This window comes from Pithys albifrons, chromosome 28 (genome assembly GCF_047495875.1).
Source record: "Pithys albifrons albifrons isolate INPA30051 chromosome 28, PitAlb_v1, whole genome shotgun sequence".
In the NCBI taxonomy this organism is placed as follows: Eukaryota; Metazoa; Chordata; class Aves; order Passeriformes; family Thamnophilidae; genus Pithys; species Pithys albifrons.
Window position 1 is genome coordinate 5,661,178 of NC_092485.1, and position 14,256 is coordinate 5,675,433.

The 14,256-nt window shown below is 53.3% G+C and overlaps 1 protein-coding gene across 1 annotated transcript; it reads right to left on the reverse strand.

The window, feature by feature from the left end:
- Positions 1–10,542: 10,542 nt before the first annotated feature.
- Positions 10,543–13,945, reverse strand: LOC139683514 (acidic mammalian chitinase-like). Its single transcript, XM_071578718.1, has 11 exons — positions 13,775–13,945; positions 13,297–13,326; positions 12,637–12,838; positions 12,368–12,424; positions 12,098–12,263; positions 11,885–12,009; positions 11,603–11,705; positions 11,329–11,514; positions 11,079–11,198; positions 10,848–10,989; positions 10,543–10,695 (listed from the first exon to the last, which is right to left on the reverse strand). Exons 1-10 carry the CDS (start codon positions 13,797–13,799, stop codon positions 10,855–10,857), a joined length of 1,149 nt encoding a protein of 382 aa, XP_071434819.1. The 5' UTR covers positions 13,800–13,945; the 3' UTR covers positions 10,543–10,695; positions 10,848–10,854.
- Between the last annotated feature and the right edge of the window lie 311 nt (positions 13,946–14,256).

Genomic DNA, 14,256 nt, shown 5'->3' on the forward strand with positions numbered 1-14,256 from the left:
GACTGTGCAGGCAGGGAGGGAGGGGGGAGCTGGTAAAGTAGGGGTCATTTACTCAAACCCCTGGCTCTGGATTGCACACCGAGTTCTTCAGCTGGGTTTGGCCCCCAGATTTCACGTCAGAGCCACGTCTGTTGCTCACAGGAGCTCCCTCTTCATATTTCGGCAACAGCCAAGGCTTTGGCAGAGGCTCTGGGGGCATTTTTCCATTCAGGAAATTGAGAGTCGTGATTTTATCTGTGTGCAGCTGAGGGGAGGAGGTGGGAGCTGGATTCCTGAGCCACTTTCAGGTCAGATCTTGGTGCCTGTCCAAGGTTTTGATCTATTGCTCAATTTCTGCTCAGGACTTTGGTCTCACTTTACAAAAACCCGAGAGCTCCGTGTGGAAGCAGGTTGGGAATGAACCAGGAACACTTAAACCTGCCTGAGAAAAACACAACTTTAATATCCTGGCAGGAGCCTCCAGGAGCCTGCCCTGAGGTGTGCCAGGGATGTGATGGTCCCAAGGGCACAGGTGACCCTGAGGGAGCAGCCACTGCTCCATCCACCACTGCTGAGCAGAGTTCCCAAAACATCCTTGGAGTGATTGTCCTCCACCACTATCTCACACTATAATTAATGCCTGGGGGAGCCCAGTTATAGCCCAGCCCTGCCCCTCCCCACCCACCAGCAATGGCAGGGACAGTCCCACTCCCATCCCAACTTTGTCCCTGTGTCCCACAGGGAGGGCAGCAAAGCCGTCTGGGCTCTCTTGGCACCTCTGGAATTTGAGCAGGCCCCAAGAGACAAACAGGGTGGCTGAGCCATGCCAGGAACAACTGGAAATGCAGCACAGACACTGCTCCCCATGAGGAAAAGGTTGTGCAAAGGAAACCTGAAGGATCTGGCTGGAGAGGGCCTGAGTGTGGCACCAGGGGAGGGGCAGAAGAAACAACATCCTCTCTGCCACAGATCCCCGTTGGGCACAGCAGCTCCAAGGAAGACCTGGCATCAGAGCAGGACTCTCCAGAGGCTTTGCCAGCAGGGATTGGCAGCCACATTCCTTAGAAAACAAAAGGTTTAGAAAAACAGTTACGACAATAACTCACTTTTCCCTTCCTGTGCCGAGGGAGGGAATTACACAAGGAGCTCTGGAAGAACCTTCCACACAGCTGGGAAAGCACAGCTGGACCTGTTGACAGAGACAGGGCACAGGGAAAGAGGTGCCAGGCAGGGACTGAGCCCCTTTGTTAGAGCAGGATGTGTCCTGCTGCTTCCCTTGCCAGCCCCATCCTGGCTGGCACTGAGGGCTCAGCAGCTCCCCCTGACCTGCCCAGGACACCCCAAGGCCTGCAGGACTGAGGTGTCCTTAACCCACCCACCCCCCAAAACAGCCCCCAGAGTCAGGTGCCATTTCTGCCCCTGTTTCCCAGGAGGTAACCTGAGTGCCAGGAGGGCAGAATGCCACCCTCCTGCTCTGCCCACACTCAGGTCCTCAGTGCCTGCTGTGGGTTCCTGATGCACAGGGACCTGCACTTCCCATTCTGGAAGCACCTGGAGACTTGTGAGCCTGAAAAGGTGCATTTCCCAGGAGGGGAAGGAGCTGGGAATGTTGCTGTGAGGCAGCTCCTGCTACAGAGAGGGGATGAACACTGGAAGGTCCCCCCACAGCAAACATTGCACAAGAGGGGAAGGGAGGGGAAAATCACCCTCCAGTTTCCCTGGAGCAACAAGGAATAAGAAAACACAGAGCCCAGGACTGTTTTCCTGGATCTCAGCCCGGATCATGGACACTCAGGATGGAGCTGGCCCAGTGGGGCAGGGAAACACTCCCCTGTGCCCCATCAGTTGTGGCTCCCAGGGCTCCAGGGATCTCCACTCCCTCCTGTGCCTGCAGCTCTCCCCGAGATAACCAGCTCAGATTGGCCTCATGTACATGCCCTTGAAATCTGCAGAGGCTGGAAGAGTAAACAGACCTTAAAAGGGTCTCAAATTCCAGCCTTCCACTGCCTGGTTCTCAGGAGTGCTCCTGAGTGGAGCAGCTTTCTCAGAGACCAGGAAACCAAAGGGCTCCTGACCACACAAAGCAGCTGATAACTGCCCCCCCTCGCCCTGCCTGCCCAGAGCCCAGGAGGGCCCTTCCTTGGCTTCTGGCCACACTTGTCAAACAGAAATGGCTGTTTTCCCTCTTTTACCAAGGCCTCATTGTGCTCAAACTGTTCTGCTCCACCACTAGAAATTCCAGCTCGGAGCTGCCAGCACTTGAGATCTTGGCACAGTCTTCTCATGTTTGAAGCTTTTCTTGCCCTCCTGCAAGGGGTGAGACTTTAATTAAAGAAAGGTTATTGCTGAGGAGAAAACTGAAAACAGGAACTGGCTCTGCAGAGCCCTGTTCAGGGCTGGAACACGGGAGTCAGCTGGAGGAAGCAGAGAATGAAGCACAAAACCAGAATTCCCTTCGTGATGCTGGTGTGTGTTTTGGGGCAGGGAGAGAGTAGAAGACCCGCTGGGATTTTAAACATTCTAGAAGTGAATAAAATCATTAAACTCCCCAATTTTCCTGGGGTTCCCTGGGTTGACAGAACACCTGGGTGGGGAGCAGATGTTGTAGCACCACAGGGGATGCTCAGCCTTCCCTCACACCCAGGGCTGGGTCACCCTGACCCCCCCTGCTCCAAGCACAGCCACAAAGGCTCTTCTTGGCTACTGCAGAGGGCACTGAGGCAATAATTCCCAACCCACCCCTTGCTACAGCCTCGGGATCTCAGTGCTGCCCTTCCAGAGCTCAGGTGACTCCGTGTCAGGTGCTGACGTTCAGTTTGAGCCAGAGATGGGCTCGTATTTCCCTCGACGGGGACAGGGTGGCTCCAGATTTAGAGCTGAGATGAGAAGGGGATGTGATCACCCCCAGGCTGTGGGCACAGGTCAGACTTCAGGCAGCAAAGGGACAAGATGGCTTTGAGGAACCTGGAAAAGGGTGGAAGAAAGCAGAGCTGCCTTTTGTCTCAAAAGAGCAGATCTGAAGGAGGAATCTGCAGAATTGACAGATCCTTCCACTGCAAACAAAACATCTCAAGGGAGATTTTTTTGTGTCAGCATCATTTTGTTGGGAGGATTCCTCAGAACCAGGCTGGAATTACTCCCCAAAAAGCAAGGGAGGAAGGCAGCAAGTGATCCTTTTCCTAGAGCCACCCATGGTGCCCTGGGGAGTGACAGCTCTCCATGTCAATCCCTTCTTCTGGTGTGTCCCATCTAAATCTGGATCACCCCAGAGTCTCAGGTTCAATCTGCTTCAAAACTGAAACATGACATAAAACTCCTCTTGTTTTTCCTTTTTTTTTCAAGAAGGAAGGAAACAAAAGAGTTCTTCTCCAGCCATCCTTTTCCCAGCAGGAGCAGAACAACAATGTCCACTTCAAAGGTGTCACCTGAGACACACCTAAGCTGAGGTCTTTAGAGACATGTAAGCAGGTAAATCATCTGAAGGGCCACTTTGGACTCTATAAATGCCCCTGGGTATGCTAAAAATTGGCCACAATTACTCTGTGGGGTGCTTACCTTACATAATTGTCTTAATTACATGGGGCTGCCTAATTACACTTTGTGCAGCTTTAACTATGCAAAGAAAGGCATCACACATGGGACAGAAAAGGTTCTGACCACATCATGACCAACGTGAGAAAACCAGCAGCGTTCCTGATGGACCCACTTTGCCTCCTGCTCTCTGACCCTGCTCAGCAGGTTCCCAGATAAGATGAAAGCCCTGGGTGTGATCCCCAACACACTCCTGGATCCGGCCAGACTCTGGATCTGGGAGTGCCTGGGGTCGGGATACAGGGCCTGCCCAGCTGAGCAGCATCTCCAACCATGGCTGTCCTTCCTCTGGGGGTGCCCAACCTCCCCCCATGGCTGTCCTTCCTCTGGGGCTGCCCAACCTCCCCCATGGCTGTCCTTCCTCTGGGGCTGCCCAACCTCCCCCATGGCTGTCCTTCCTCTGGGGGTGCCCAACCTCCCCCATGGCTGTCCTTCCTCTGGGGGTGCCCAACCTCCCCCTCAGCTGTCCTTCCTCTGGGGCTGCCCAACCTCCCCCCATGGCTGTCCTTCCTCTGGGGGTGCCCAGCTGAGCAGCATCTCCCTCCATGGCCATCCTTCCTCTGGGGCTGCTCATGCCAGGCTGGGGTCTGTGCCCAGGTGAACCCTCTCTCCTGCCACCCTCCAGCCTGGGCACCCTGATTTCCCCCCGTTCATTCATTCATTCATTTCTTTTTAAGCAATGCCACGTAGGCACAGAGCAGAGTGTGCCTTATCTCACAGCCACCCACATGAGAGGAGGAGCTTTGCAGCCCCGTCAGGGCTGCAGGGGAGGCAGGGAGGGCACAGCCCTGCCAGGCAGGTGGGACGTGTGTGCCGGGCACAGGAGCTGTGCCAGGGAGTTTGCGTCTGGCTCGGGGTATTCCCAGGAGCTGAGGAACAGTCAGGTGGGGATTTGACTTCAGCCTGTCTTAAAGACTTGTTGGAAGCTGTTCAGATTTCCAAATACCTGTGCATATACATAACCTGCTCTGAATAACACGCTGCTCTCGGCGTGCTCTGATTTTATCCCCCCCTTTTTCCATCCCCCTTTTCCAGGTGTTTCAGAGCCCCAGACTGAACTGGGGGACTGGAGCTGTTCTGCTGTGCTGCTCCAGCTCTTTCTCCACAAACACGGCCCTCTGGAAGCCCCACAAGTGCCCCAGTTTGGGCTCTGCCTCAGCACATGAAACTCCCAAGTTTGGTGGAAGGCAAAGGGCCTTTTCTGTTCCCAAAAGCACCAGAGCTGCGTTCGGGAGGTCGGGAAGGAAGGGGGAGTGCTGCTGGAGAAGCAAATCCAAACATAACCCTGGAAAAACATTCCACTCAAATTAATTATTAGCAGTGAAACAGCGTTTTATTTTTTAAAGAGAAAGGAAAATATTGTGCTGAGCTGAGAAAAAAGAGGGAGGTCTGCCAGCCCTGGAGTGTGTTTATGCTGGGGCTTGTTGCAGCTCTCAGTGCTGGGTTGGTGACAGAGCCCAGCTGGCCCAGCCCAGCCCTCTCTGTGCTCTCCAAGGGCTTTGCTCTCTCTGCACCCAAAAAAGGGCCGCGTTTCCCGTCCCGGCGCTCCTGACGTGGCTGTTCCGAGCACGTCACAGCCACAGCTCCTCGGCAGGAAGGAGCTGGAAGGGCTTCTGCAAAACAAGTGACGTGGGAGCAGGCACAGAGCACAGCAAAGCCTCCCAGCAGGGCAGGGCAGGGGCAGCAGAGCCGCTTCCAAACAAGGACATCCCTCTGTGCCCGGGCACTGCCACAGCCTGGGAGCCCCAGGGGTGCCAGGTGGGCACAGCCTGGTCTGGGGGTTTATGGAGATGGCATGAGAGCAAAGGGGGTGCCAGGGTGCCTGAAAGAGGGGTTGCATCCAGCCTGGAAGGGAGGAAGGAATGGAGGGGAGGCACAGGGAGCAGCTCTCTGGGTCCCAATTCAGGGCATCTGGTTCTTTCCTCATAGATAATGGGCATTGTTGGCCTGAGATGGATTGGAAAACAGGTCATGTTCCATGTCCCAGCTACAGGTGGGGCAAGAGGGTGTTCACTTCCCTGTGGGTGAAATAAAGGGTCAGCAGACCGAAGGGGAGCCCCTTCACAGCCCCATTCCCAGCTCTGCTCCATGAGAAGAAATTATGGCTGTTACAAGACATTATAATGCAAACACTTTTACTTCCTCCTCTCCCCCCAAGCCCTGGCAGCCTCTCAGGGCTCTCTCTGCCCCGGGGCAGCCCCAGGAGAGTCCCTGGAGTGAAAGGCAGGAATACAGGATTAAACTGAGGGCAATGCCCCCCTGCAGCCTCCCCCCTGCCACAGCAGCCCAGGCAGAGCCACACTGGGTTCCCACGCCGATCCCAGAGCTCCCTCCCTGCAGCACAGTCCTGAGCCACCAGTAACTGGCAGTTCCTTTGAGGAATTTCACTTTTATTGCTTTCAAGTTCACCGCAGTTCTCAGCCTGAATGGATTTTCTCTCATGTCTACAATATTCAGAATTATTTGCTGAATCTGCTCAGAGTGACCCACAAAATCACAGCCTGGTTTGGAGTGGAAGGGACCTCAAAGATCAAAGATCATCAGCTTGTTCCCAGCCTCTGACCTGGGACAGGAGCCTCCTGTATCCCTGAGCTCATGGAAGGAAAGGCTCTTTCAGAGGTGCTGCTGTACCTTCCTCAGCTCCATTCCCACCCCTGGACACGCTCCAGCCCCTCAGTATCCTTCCTGTCCTGGGGGGCTCAGACTGGACATGGGATTCAGAGTCTGGAATTCTGGGGCCCCATAAACTCTACACCCTTAAGAGGCATAAACTGCCAACCCTCACCCTGGATCTTGAGACACATTCAAAATATTCTCAATTTCTGGGTTCATTCCTGAGGTTCCTTCATTTTCAAAAGGCTTTTTAGGCTTTTTAGGCTTTGAGGCTTTTCCCCTCTGCTGCACCAACCTGAGGGAATGGGATATACAGGCAAAGGAGCTCCTGCTTTCCCAGAAACCTTGAGTGGGAAAAAGGAGACAAACCCCATCCTGCAAGATTTAGAAACAAAACTGTTCTTTCAAAACAAGGCTTGTGGCTGAGTGTGGGGCCAGAGATAATGGCTCTGCTGGAACTGAGGCCACGTTTCCCTGCTCAGGAAGGCTCAGCTGGGGGCTCAGCCCGACCTCGGGGCTATTTTAAGCCGTGGAGGTTGAAGGGCACCTGGAGCTGCTGCTTCAGGAGGGAATGTTTTATTTAAAGACTATTTGGTTGCTCCAACTTCCAGGGCCCAAAATGCTATTGAATTATTTTTAAAACCTTCCTTCTAATGCAGCAGGAATGTTGGTGGGTGTGAGAGGAGCTGGTGCCCTGGGGAGGGTGTGAGGGGGGGTCCACATCCATCTTTAGACACCTAAATTTTATTTTCCTGGTTCCTTGGCTTTCCAGCCACTGGAAGCACAGGATCAGCTGCTCCCCCTCCCTGCCTGGGTTGTCTCAGCAACAGTTGCCTCAGTACTCGTGCTGTGTCCTGTAAATGTTTAATGGGAAGCTTATCTCTCTTACCTCCCCAGCTGGCTCAGGTTATTGAGCTTGTGAACGTGGATTAATTGGAATGGGCAGATGTTGGCTAACCAGAAAAAGAGCTTAGTAAGTAATTAGATGAGCTGGGATGGTGGTGTGGGGGCAGAGCATCCTCTGAGGGGTTCAGAGGGAAAAGGACAGGGCTGAAAGGAAGTTCCTGTGCCCTGCTCAAGGTCCTGGTGAGGACCAGACCTCCTGAGCGCTGGGTGAGGTGCAGGACAGTGTCCCAACTCCGTGTCCAGCCCAGTGGCAGCCACAGCTCAGAGAGGGATTAGCCCCCAGTGCTCCCAGTTTGTCTCAGCTCCCAATCCAGGGCATCTGGCTCTTTCCTGACAGATAATGGGGATTGTCAGGGCGAGATGGATGGGGAAAACAGGTCATGTTCCATGATTGAACCTGCCACTTGGAACCCTGACTGCAGGGAGTTCAAGATCTGTGTGCTCAGGGCTGATATTTTTCTAAATAATAGATTATATTAGTTCAGGCTGTAACATGCATTACCAATCTTAAGTGGATTTTTGAAGATTAAATGCTTTAATAAATCCAATTTTTAAAAGATCAGACTATGAAAAAATTTCATGGAACATAAGGACCATAAAAACAACAAAAAATCCAGAGCAGCTGAAATGAAGCTCGTTATCCCTGTGATATTCCCTCAGCTAAAACAACACCCATGTGCAAGTCCCTTCATGCACATCCAACCCTTCTGCAGCTCCTTTTGCCCACCTGGACACACCTTTGTGGAGCACAGACAGCTCTGCAGGCAGGTGAGTTGTGAATCCATTTCAAACACAGGAGCCTTTCCAAGGCCTGTTCTCACTTGCTGACAGACTAGGAAATAATTCAGGGACTAACACTTGGATACAGGACTTGGTGGGAGGATCTGCAGCCCATTCCCAGGCACACAGAGCACCCTCAGCCCTGGAGTTCACCCCAACAGGGAGCTGGGGAAGGCACTGGCTCCATCCTGAGCCCCAGGCAATGGAAGGCAGATCCCTGCAGTGCAGAGTCAAGGTCTATTTGGGGAACAGAAGGGTTAGAAATCGAGTTTGAGTGTTTCACAACATCAGAGAAGCTCGAGATTTGTTTACAGAGCCTAATTATAGCAGTTTAGTGCCAAGAGAGAATAAGGGAAGATGAAAGATGTGCTGTGAGGGAAAAATAAACAATGGGCGATGGCAGCACTGCATCAAATCCTCATGAAAAAACTCCTCGAAGTCCTTATAAAATATCCCTGGGGACAAAAGGTGAACAAGTGACACTCCAGAAGTAGCGGGGTGGGAAATGGCTGCAGCATTTCGTAATCCGAGTGAGTCAGAGGTGGTATTTCTGGGAATGTGCATGCAGGAGGCAGGAATGGTCGGTATCTGAAAATCAGCACTTCTTTAGTTCCACTCAATGAGCTGTGAAGAGAAGGGAAATCAAATGCCAGGGGAGGATGGTGTGAAGCAGAGCAGATCCAGCCGTTGGAACAAGTTGTTGGGACTGGGGAAAGCAGTTTAAAAATAGAGATCTTTCAACAAACGAGCTGGTGGCATGAGAATCAGAGAGGTGAGTCTCACCTGGCTGCCCTGAACAGGACACAGGAGTGCCCTGGCCAAGACTTGTTATCTTTGGGAGGAGGGAATTTCAGAAGCTTCAGGGCTTTCTTGCCATGACTGTGAACAAAACCAGATGCCGGATATTTGCTGCCCATCCCGTGCTCCTGGACAGAACGTGTGGGTGGTGGAGTCCCCGCCCCTGGAGGTGTCCGAGGAATGACTGGACGTGGCACTCAGAGCTCAGGGCTGGATGACAAAGTGGGGGGATTGGGCACAGGGTGGACTCGATGGTCTGGGAGGGCTTTTCCAGCCTAAATGACTCCATGATCCTGCGTTCCATGGCAGGCAATGGTGCTGGAACTTCAGCCAAGGCTTCCACAGGATGGATCTCATGGCAGCTACAACCTGTGTCTTGAAGCTCCACCGAATGATCCGTTTGGAGGAACAGAGGGAGATTTGGAGCAGGCCAGCCCCAGCCCCCTCTCAAAGCCCTTGGTGAGGCAGCTGAGCAGATGCCAATCCTGCTGGTGTCCCAGCCACGTCCCTGCACAGCTCCTGCCACACCACCAGCCCCACCAGCTCCGTGTGCTGCCCAGGGAAGGACACGGGGGGGTTCCATGACTGGGAGGTGGCAGAGCCCCTTTTCCTGGCATTGGGCTGTAGTGGCAGCAGCCACAGCCAGTGCACCCAGAGCAGGCTGGCTGGGGGCCAGGACTGCACATATTTGGCTGCTGACACTGTGGTTGTATTTTCTTCATTCTGTCACACTCCTGGAGAGGGGACAGTTTATCCAAGAAGGTCAGTAGTGCCCAAGTACAGCTCAGTTATTAAAAGCTGTTAAGCCACTGAGAGACTGGCAACATCACCACGGGAGGCCCAGACAGGTCTCTTTAAACTGGCTCCATGATTAAATGATGCTCCATGAATCCCTAATCAGGTTTTGGCTTGCACGGTCTATTCTTTCCCCTGTGTGTCCAGCTCAGCTCCAATTAGTTTATATATTTAAACTGACCCCTCAAACACATTTTCCTGCACTAAATACTTACTGTGCTGCTAAGGAAAGGCAGAAGAGACAGAAACTGAGCTTAAATGCTTTGTTAGATGTATAAGCAGGTGAGTTAAACACTTGAGATGGCCCAAAAGGATGGATTTAATCTGTACTCTGCCCAGGCAGGGGATGCTCTGCTGTAGGAGATGAGATTCCTGAGCATGCAAATAAAATGACTGTGTCTTAGTTGGCATCCTGGCATGGTGAGAAGTTGGGCAGGTTTTTGGACTCTTTCACACTAAGCCAGTCATGTCTTAGAGATGGTCTTTGGAAAATGGCCTTAAGGTAAAGAAAAGCAGCTTTAGATTAGATATTGGGAAGAAATTCCTCCCTGTGAGGGTGGGCAGGCCCTGGCACAGGATGCCCAGAGAAGCTGTGGCTGCCCCAGCCCTGGAAATGATCCAGGCCAGGTTGGACAGGGCTTGGAGCAACATGGACTAGTGGAAGGTGTCCCAGCCCAAACCAGTCTGTGACTCTTTGATTCTATGTCTTATGTAGGTTTTACAGCCCTGGAGAAACAAATTGCCTTTATCCTGGTTATTTTCCTGTTGCAAGGACAAAGTGCTCCATTCCTATATGAAAGTGCTAAAAAAAATTCCTCCTAATCCCAGTTCTGTATTTGCGATTAAACAGAAAGGAGTAACAACTCCTCTTTCTGGCCTGCAAGCACATTTCTTCCTGAACTGATCCCAGAAGACCCGAGGACATCTCTGCATCCAGAGGGCTGGGAAGAGCGGGCAACATTGACCCCTGCTGTCTGCGCTTTTAATTGCTGGAGTTCCCAGGCACAGCCTGCCAGGCTCTGTGAACTCGAGAGCGTGAAACGAGTTAAAACAGAGAGGATTGTTTCGTTTGCAGAAAGCTTTATTTGTGCATTCTTGTTGTGAGCAATTAGATCAGAGGGGTCTGTTGGCTGGAACAGGGTTGGGATCTTCGTGGCCAGTCCCCTGAATTGTTGCTTGCATGCTTAGGAGCTACAGGAACTTGAGGGCTGGACTGCTCACAGGTCTTGCAGCCTGAAGAGAACATCAGGAAGCAGTTTGGCTTTGGGAAGGGATCCTGTTTGTAAAGGACCCTCCTCCCTCCATGGCCCCGCGGCATTCTAAGCACTCCAGCTCTTGGGAGCTGCTGGAGTGACACAAACCCCGTGTTCCTGCCCAGAACTCACCACTGGCTTACAGCCCAAGGCCCTTCTTCAGGGTGGAGATCAGGGGGTATTTGCCTTCATGGCAGAAAGTGCCAGTGAAGTCATCCAGGTCGATGGTCCAAACCATGGCACCTCCAAAGTTGTTCTGCTTCAGCCAGTCCACCTGTTGGGTGCCAGAGAGACATTCCTGATGAGAAATCCTGCAGGAGGCTCCTGCCTGATCCCCAGCACAGCCCCAACATCCCACCAGACCTTGAGGCTGAAGCTCTTCATGTTGTCGTAGCCGATCCATTCGTTGCCCTTGTAGGCGTAGGGAACATCCTCAGGGCCATCCCAAGCCTGGGTGGCTCCAGAGTTCAGGAATGTGCAGATCTAGGAAAGAAGAGCAGAAGGGGACAAGTCAGGAAGTGACCTGCAAAAAAGGGCAGGTGGAGTTTGCACAGGCTCAGAACTCCTTGCTGGGATGTCAGAGGATTGTTGGTGCTCTGAGGGCCACACGTACCTCGTAGTAAGCCAACAGCCCAGCCTCCCTGGTGTAAGGTCCTGCTGGGCCAGGGCCAGAGCTTGGGGCACCAATGCCATTGTTGGAGGGGTTCTGCAGAGTGAAGGTCTTTCCATAGGTTGGGAATCCAACAAGCAGCTTCTGGGCTGGGGCACCGTTGTTCCTCCAGTAGTTCATGGCATATTCCTGTAACAGCCACCACAGTTCAAGTCAGTGCCAGGATTTGTTGGCAGAGGGAGGAGCTCAGTGACAGAGGCTCCCAAGATGGACTCACAACACTGAGGGTGCCACTGCTGTACAGGGGGCTGTTCTCGCCAGTGGAGCCATCCCAGGGGCCGTGGAAGTCGTAGGTCATCACGTGGATGTAGTCCAGGTACCTGTGGAGAACATTCTCTGTGTCCTGACCTGCCCCTTCAGGGCTGGCTGTCACCTCCTGTCACAGCCCAGCCCCGCTGCCTGCACAGCCGGTTCCCCCAAGGGCTCTTTGGAGCTTGGATTTCAGCACTTCCAGAAAACCACTGCATTCCCATGGCTGATCCCAGGGTTTGCCACTCACTTCCCGAGCTCAGCGATCTCGTAGCCAGCCTGGATGGTGGACACTCCTCCAGCCACAGCCGCGGTGACCATGAGACGGGGCTGGTTGGTCTGTCTGGCTTCCTGCTCGAAGGCTGCCAGCAGTTCCTGAGGGTGCCAAGGGACTGGGCTCAGCTGGGCCATCTGGGCTCCCACTTTGCATCTGCCCAGGGCTGTGAGCAGAGCCCAAACCCACCTTAACCAGGACGGTGAAGAGCCCCTTGTCCTGGGCTGGGCTGCCCCTGGAGCCGGGGTATTCCCAGTCCAGGTCCAGCCCATCGAAGCCATACTGGCGCAGGAACCTGACCACGGAGTTGATGAAGGTCTGGCGGTTCTGGGGGGTGGAAACCATTGTGGTGAACCTGGGGAAGCAGAGCAGGAGAGAGTTGGGGTTAGACTGGGGCCTCATGCCCTTCTCCCTCCCTTTCCAGGGTGCCATTACTGGAAAAAGGTACTTTGAACATACTTTTGTGTCCCAAAATTCCATCCTCCAATGGCCAGCAGGGTCTTCAGGTTTCTGTTCCTGCAGAGGAAGGGATGAGAACCTGTGTTATTGCAAGACTTTGATGTAGCTGTGTTCACACAGGCCATGTCTTTTTGGTGGGAAACATGAACAGCAAGTCCCTGGTACCCTGAGCCACTGTCCCCATACTCAGAGGAGCAGAGCTGTCCCCCTGCCCTGCCCTGGCCTGGCCAGAGGCAGAACAAGCCATGCCCTTTTCTCCCAGTACATACTGGTTCTTCAGCCCATTGAAGGACTTGTAGAGGGTCTCATCATTCCATTCATAAGTGGTGATCTCATTGTTGTTCATCCCAGCAAAGGCGTAGATCAGGTGGTTGCAGAGGTTGGGGTCGATGTTCTCGGGGGTGTATTTGCCCTCCCCAGGCCTGTACTGGGCCCAGTTGGTGAAGTAACATGTCAGCACGTAGGCAGTGCCTGCAGGGACACAGAGGAGCTCTTGGAGGGCTCAGCCTGCACTGAAGGGACACCAGAGAGTGACCTCAGGCAGAGCATCAGCACCAGATCTGCTGGGAGGGCCTGGGCAGTTTCCTGGTGGGGTCAGGAGTTCAGGGAAGGGCAGTAGGGTTGGTCATCCCGTGGTCACTGCCTGGCTCTCTGGGTCAGGAGTGGATTTGTTTCCTTCCTCCTTTGTCTCAGGGGATGTGTCAGTGTTGGAACCTCCTGAGCCCTTAAACTCAGCACTCGGCGTCTGACCCCAACTGAACCTTTGTGCTGCTGCCCCGGGAGGCAGAGGGAGGCAGGAGGGATCCCTGAGAAGGGCTGGGGCGGTGGGAGGCTCTCTGGGTGTTGGCTGTGCCACCTCTTTGCCCTGTCTGGGAGTGCTGGGGCTGGGGAGGCTCTGCAGGAGTTGCTGGACAGAAGGAGGCACCTACCGAGGTGGGCGTTGAGCAGCAGGGCCAGACCTGGGGGGACAGAATGGAAGAACAAACATGTCACTGTTTGCACTCAGAAATACAAAGTTCTTGGGCAAGACCCTGTATTCCCAAGCTCAGGCAGATGAGAATCTCTTGGGAAGATGGTAAAATCTGTGGAATGATTTCTGGGAAAGGATAGAAAAGAAACCAAGTAAGTGCCAAAGCAGAACTTGGAGTTTTAGACTTTGCTTCAAAAGCACATTTCAGTTTCCAACAGCAGTGAACTCTCTCCATGGTCAAAGCAGGAAAGATCCCCCCAACAGCAGCACTAAAGAAGAGAACTCTCCCTCCTTAAAGGAGATTGAGAAATCTTTGAGGAAAAGAGAGAGCAGCATTTTCACACCCCCACCCCCCTGTCCAGGCTCAAGTGTGGCAGGGGCAGAGCCCCCAACACTTGTGAGAAAGGCAGAGAGACCCAGGTTGAAGTGGGACTTACCGGTGAGCAGAGTGAGCTTGGCCATCTTGGACCAGGACTGAGGAGGTGCAGAACCTCTCCTGCTTTTATAGCCCTCTCCCCTCTGCTGCCAATCTTGGATCAACACAGATGGGCAAACATTACAATACTTGGCAAAGCTCAGGATCACTGAAAATGATACCAGTACAATGGGCCTGGAGGCTGCAGTGGAAAGATCAGTGGTGTTGGGTCATGCCATGTCCTGGTGTTGCAAGAGTAGGTGAAGAACCAGATTAGATTTCTTTTATTGTTTGAAAGTTTGTTTTCAGAGACATGTTTGTGTCAGTGACTGATGGGTGAAGTGTTTGCCCTTGTGCTGCCCTTGAGTCCTTCCACAGGTGGTGGCACTGCCAAAGCAAAGGGTTGGGCTTTTCAAGGTCTTGGTCTCCTTGGCTTGGGTCTTTGCAAGGCCAGACTGAGCAGAGGTTTGTCTTCCAGCACTGGACAATTTGGAGGACAAGGGA

Bases quoted from the DNA above. Each gene is read 5' to 3' on its own strand.
- LOC139683514 (XM_071578718.1), bottom strand. From the start codon at position 13,799: ATGGCCAAGCTCACTCTGCTCACCG. The intron at 12,839-13,296 runs GTAGGTGCCTCC...GTGTCCCTGCAG, and splicing joins GCTGCTCAACGCCCACCTCG to GCACTGCCTACGTGCTGACA. The intron at 12,264-12,367 runs GTATGTTCAAAG...CTGCTTCCCCAG, and splicing joins TGGAATTTTGGGACACAAAA to GTTCACCACAATGGTTTCCA.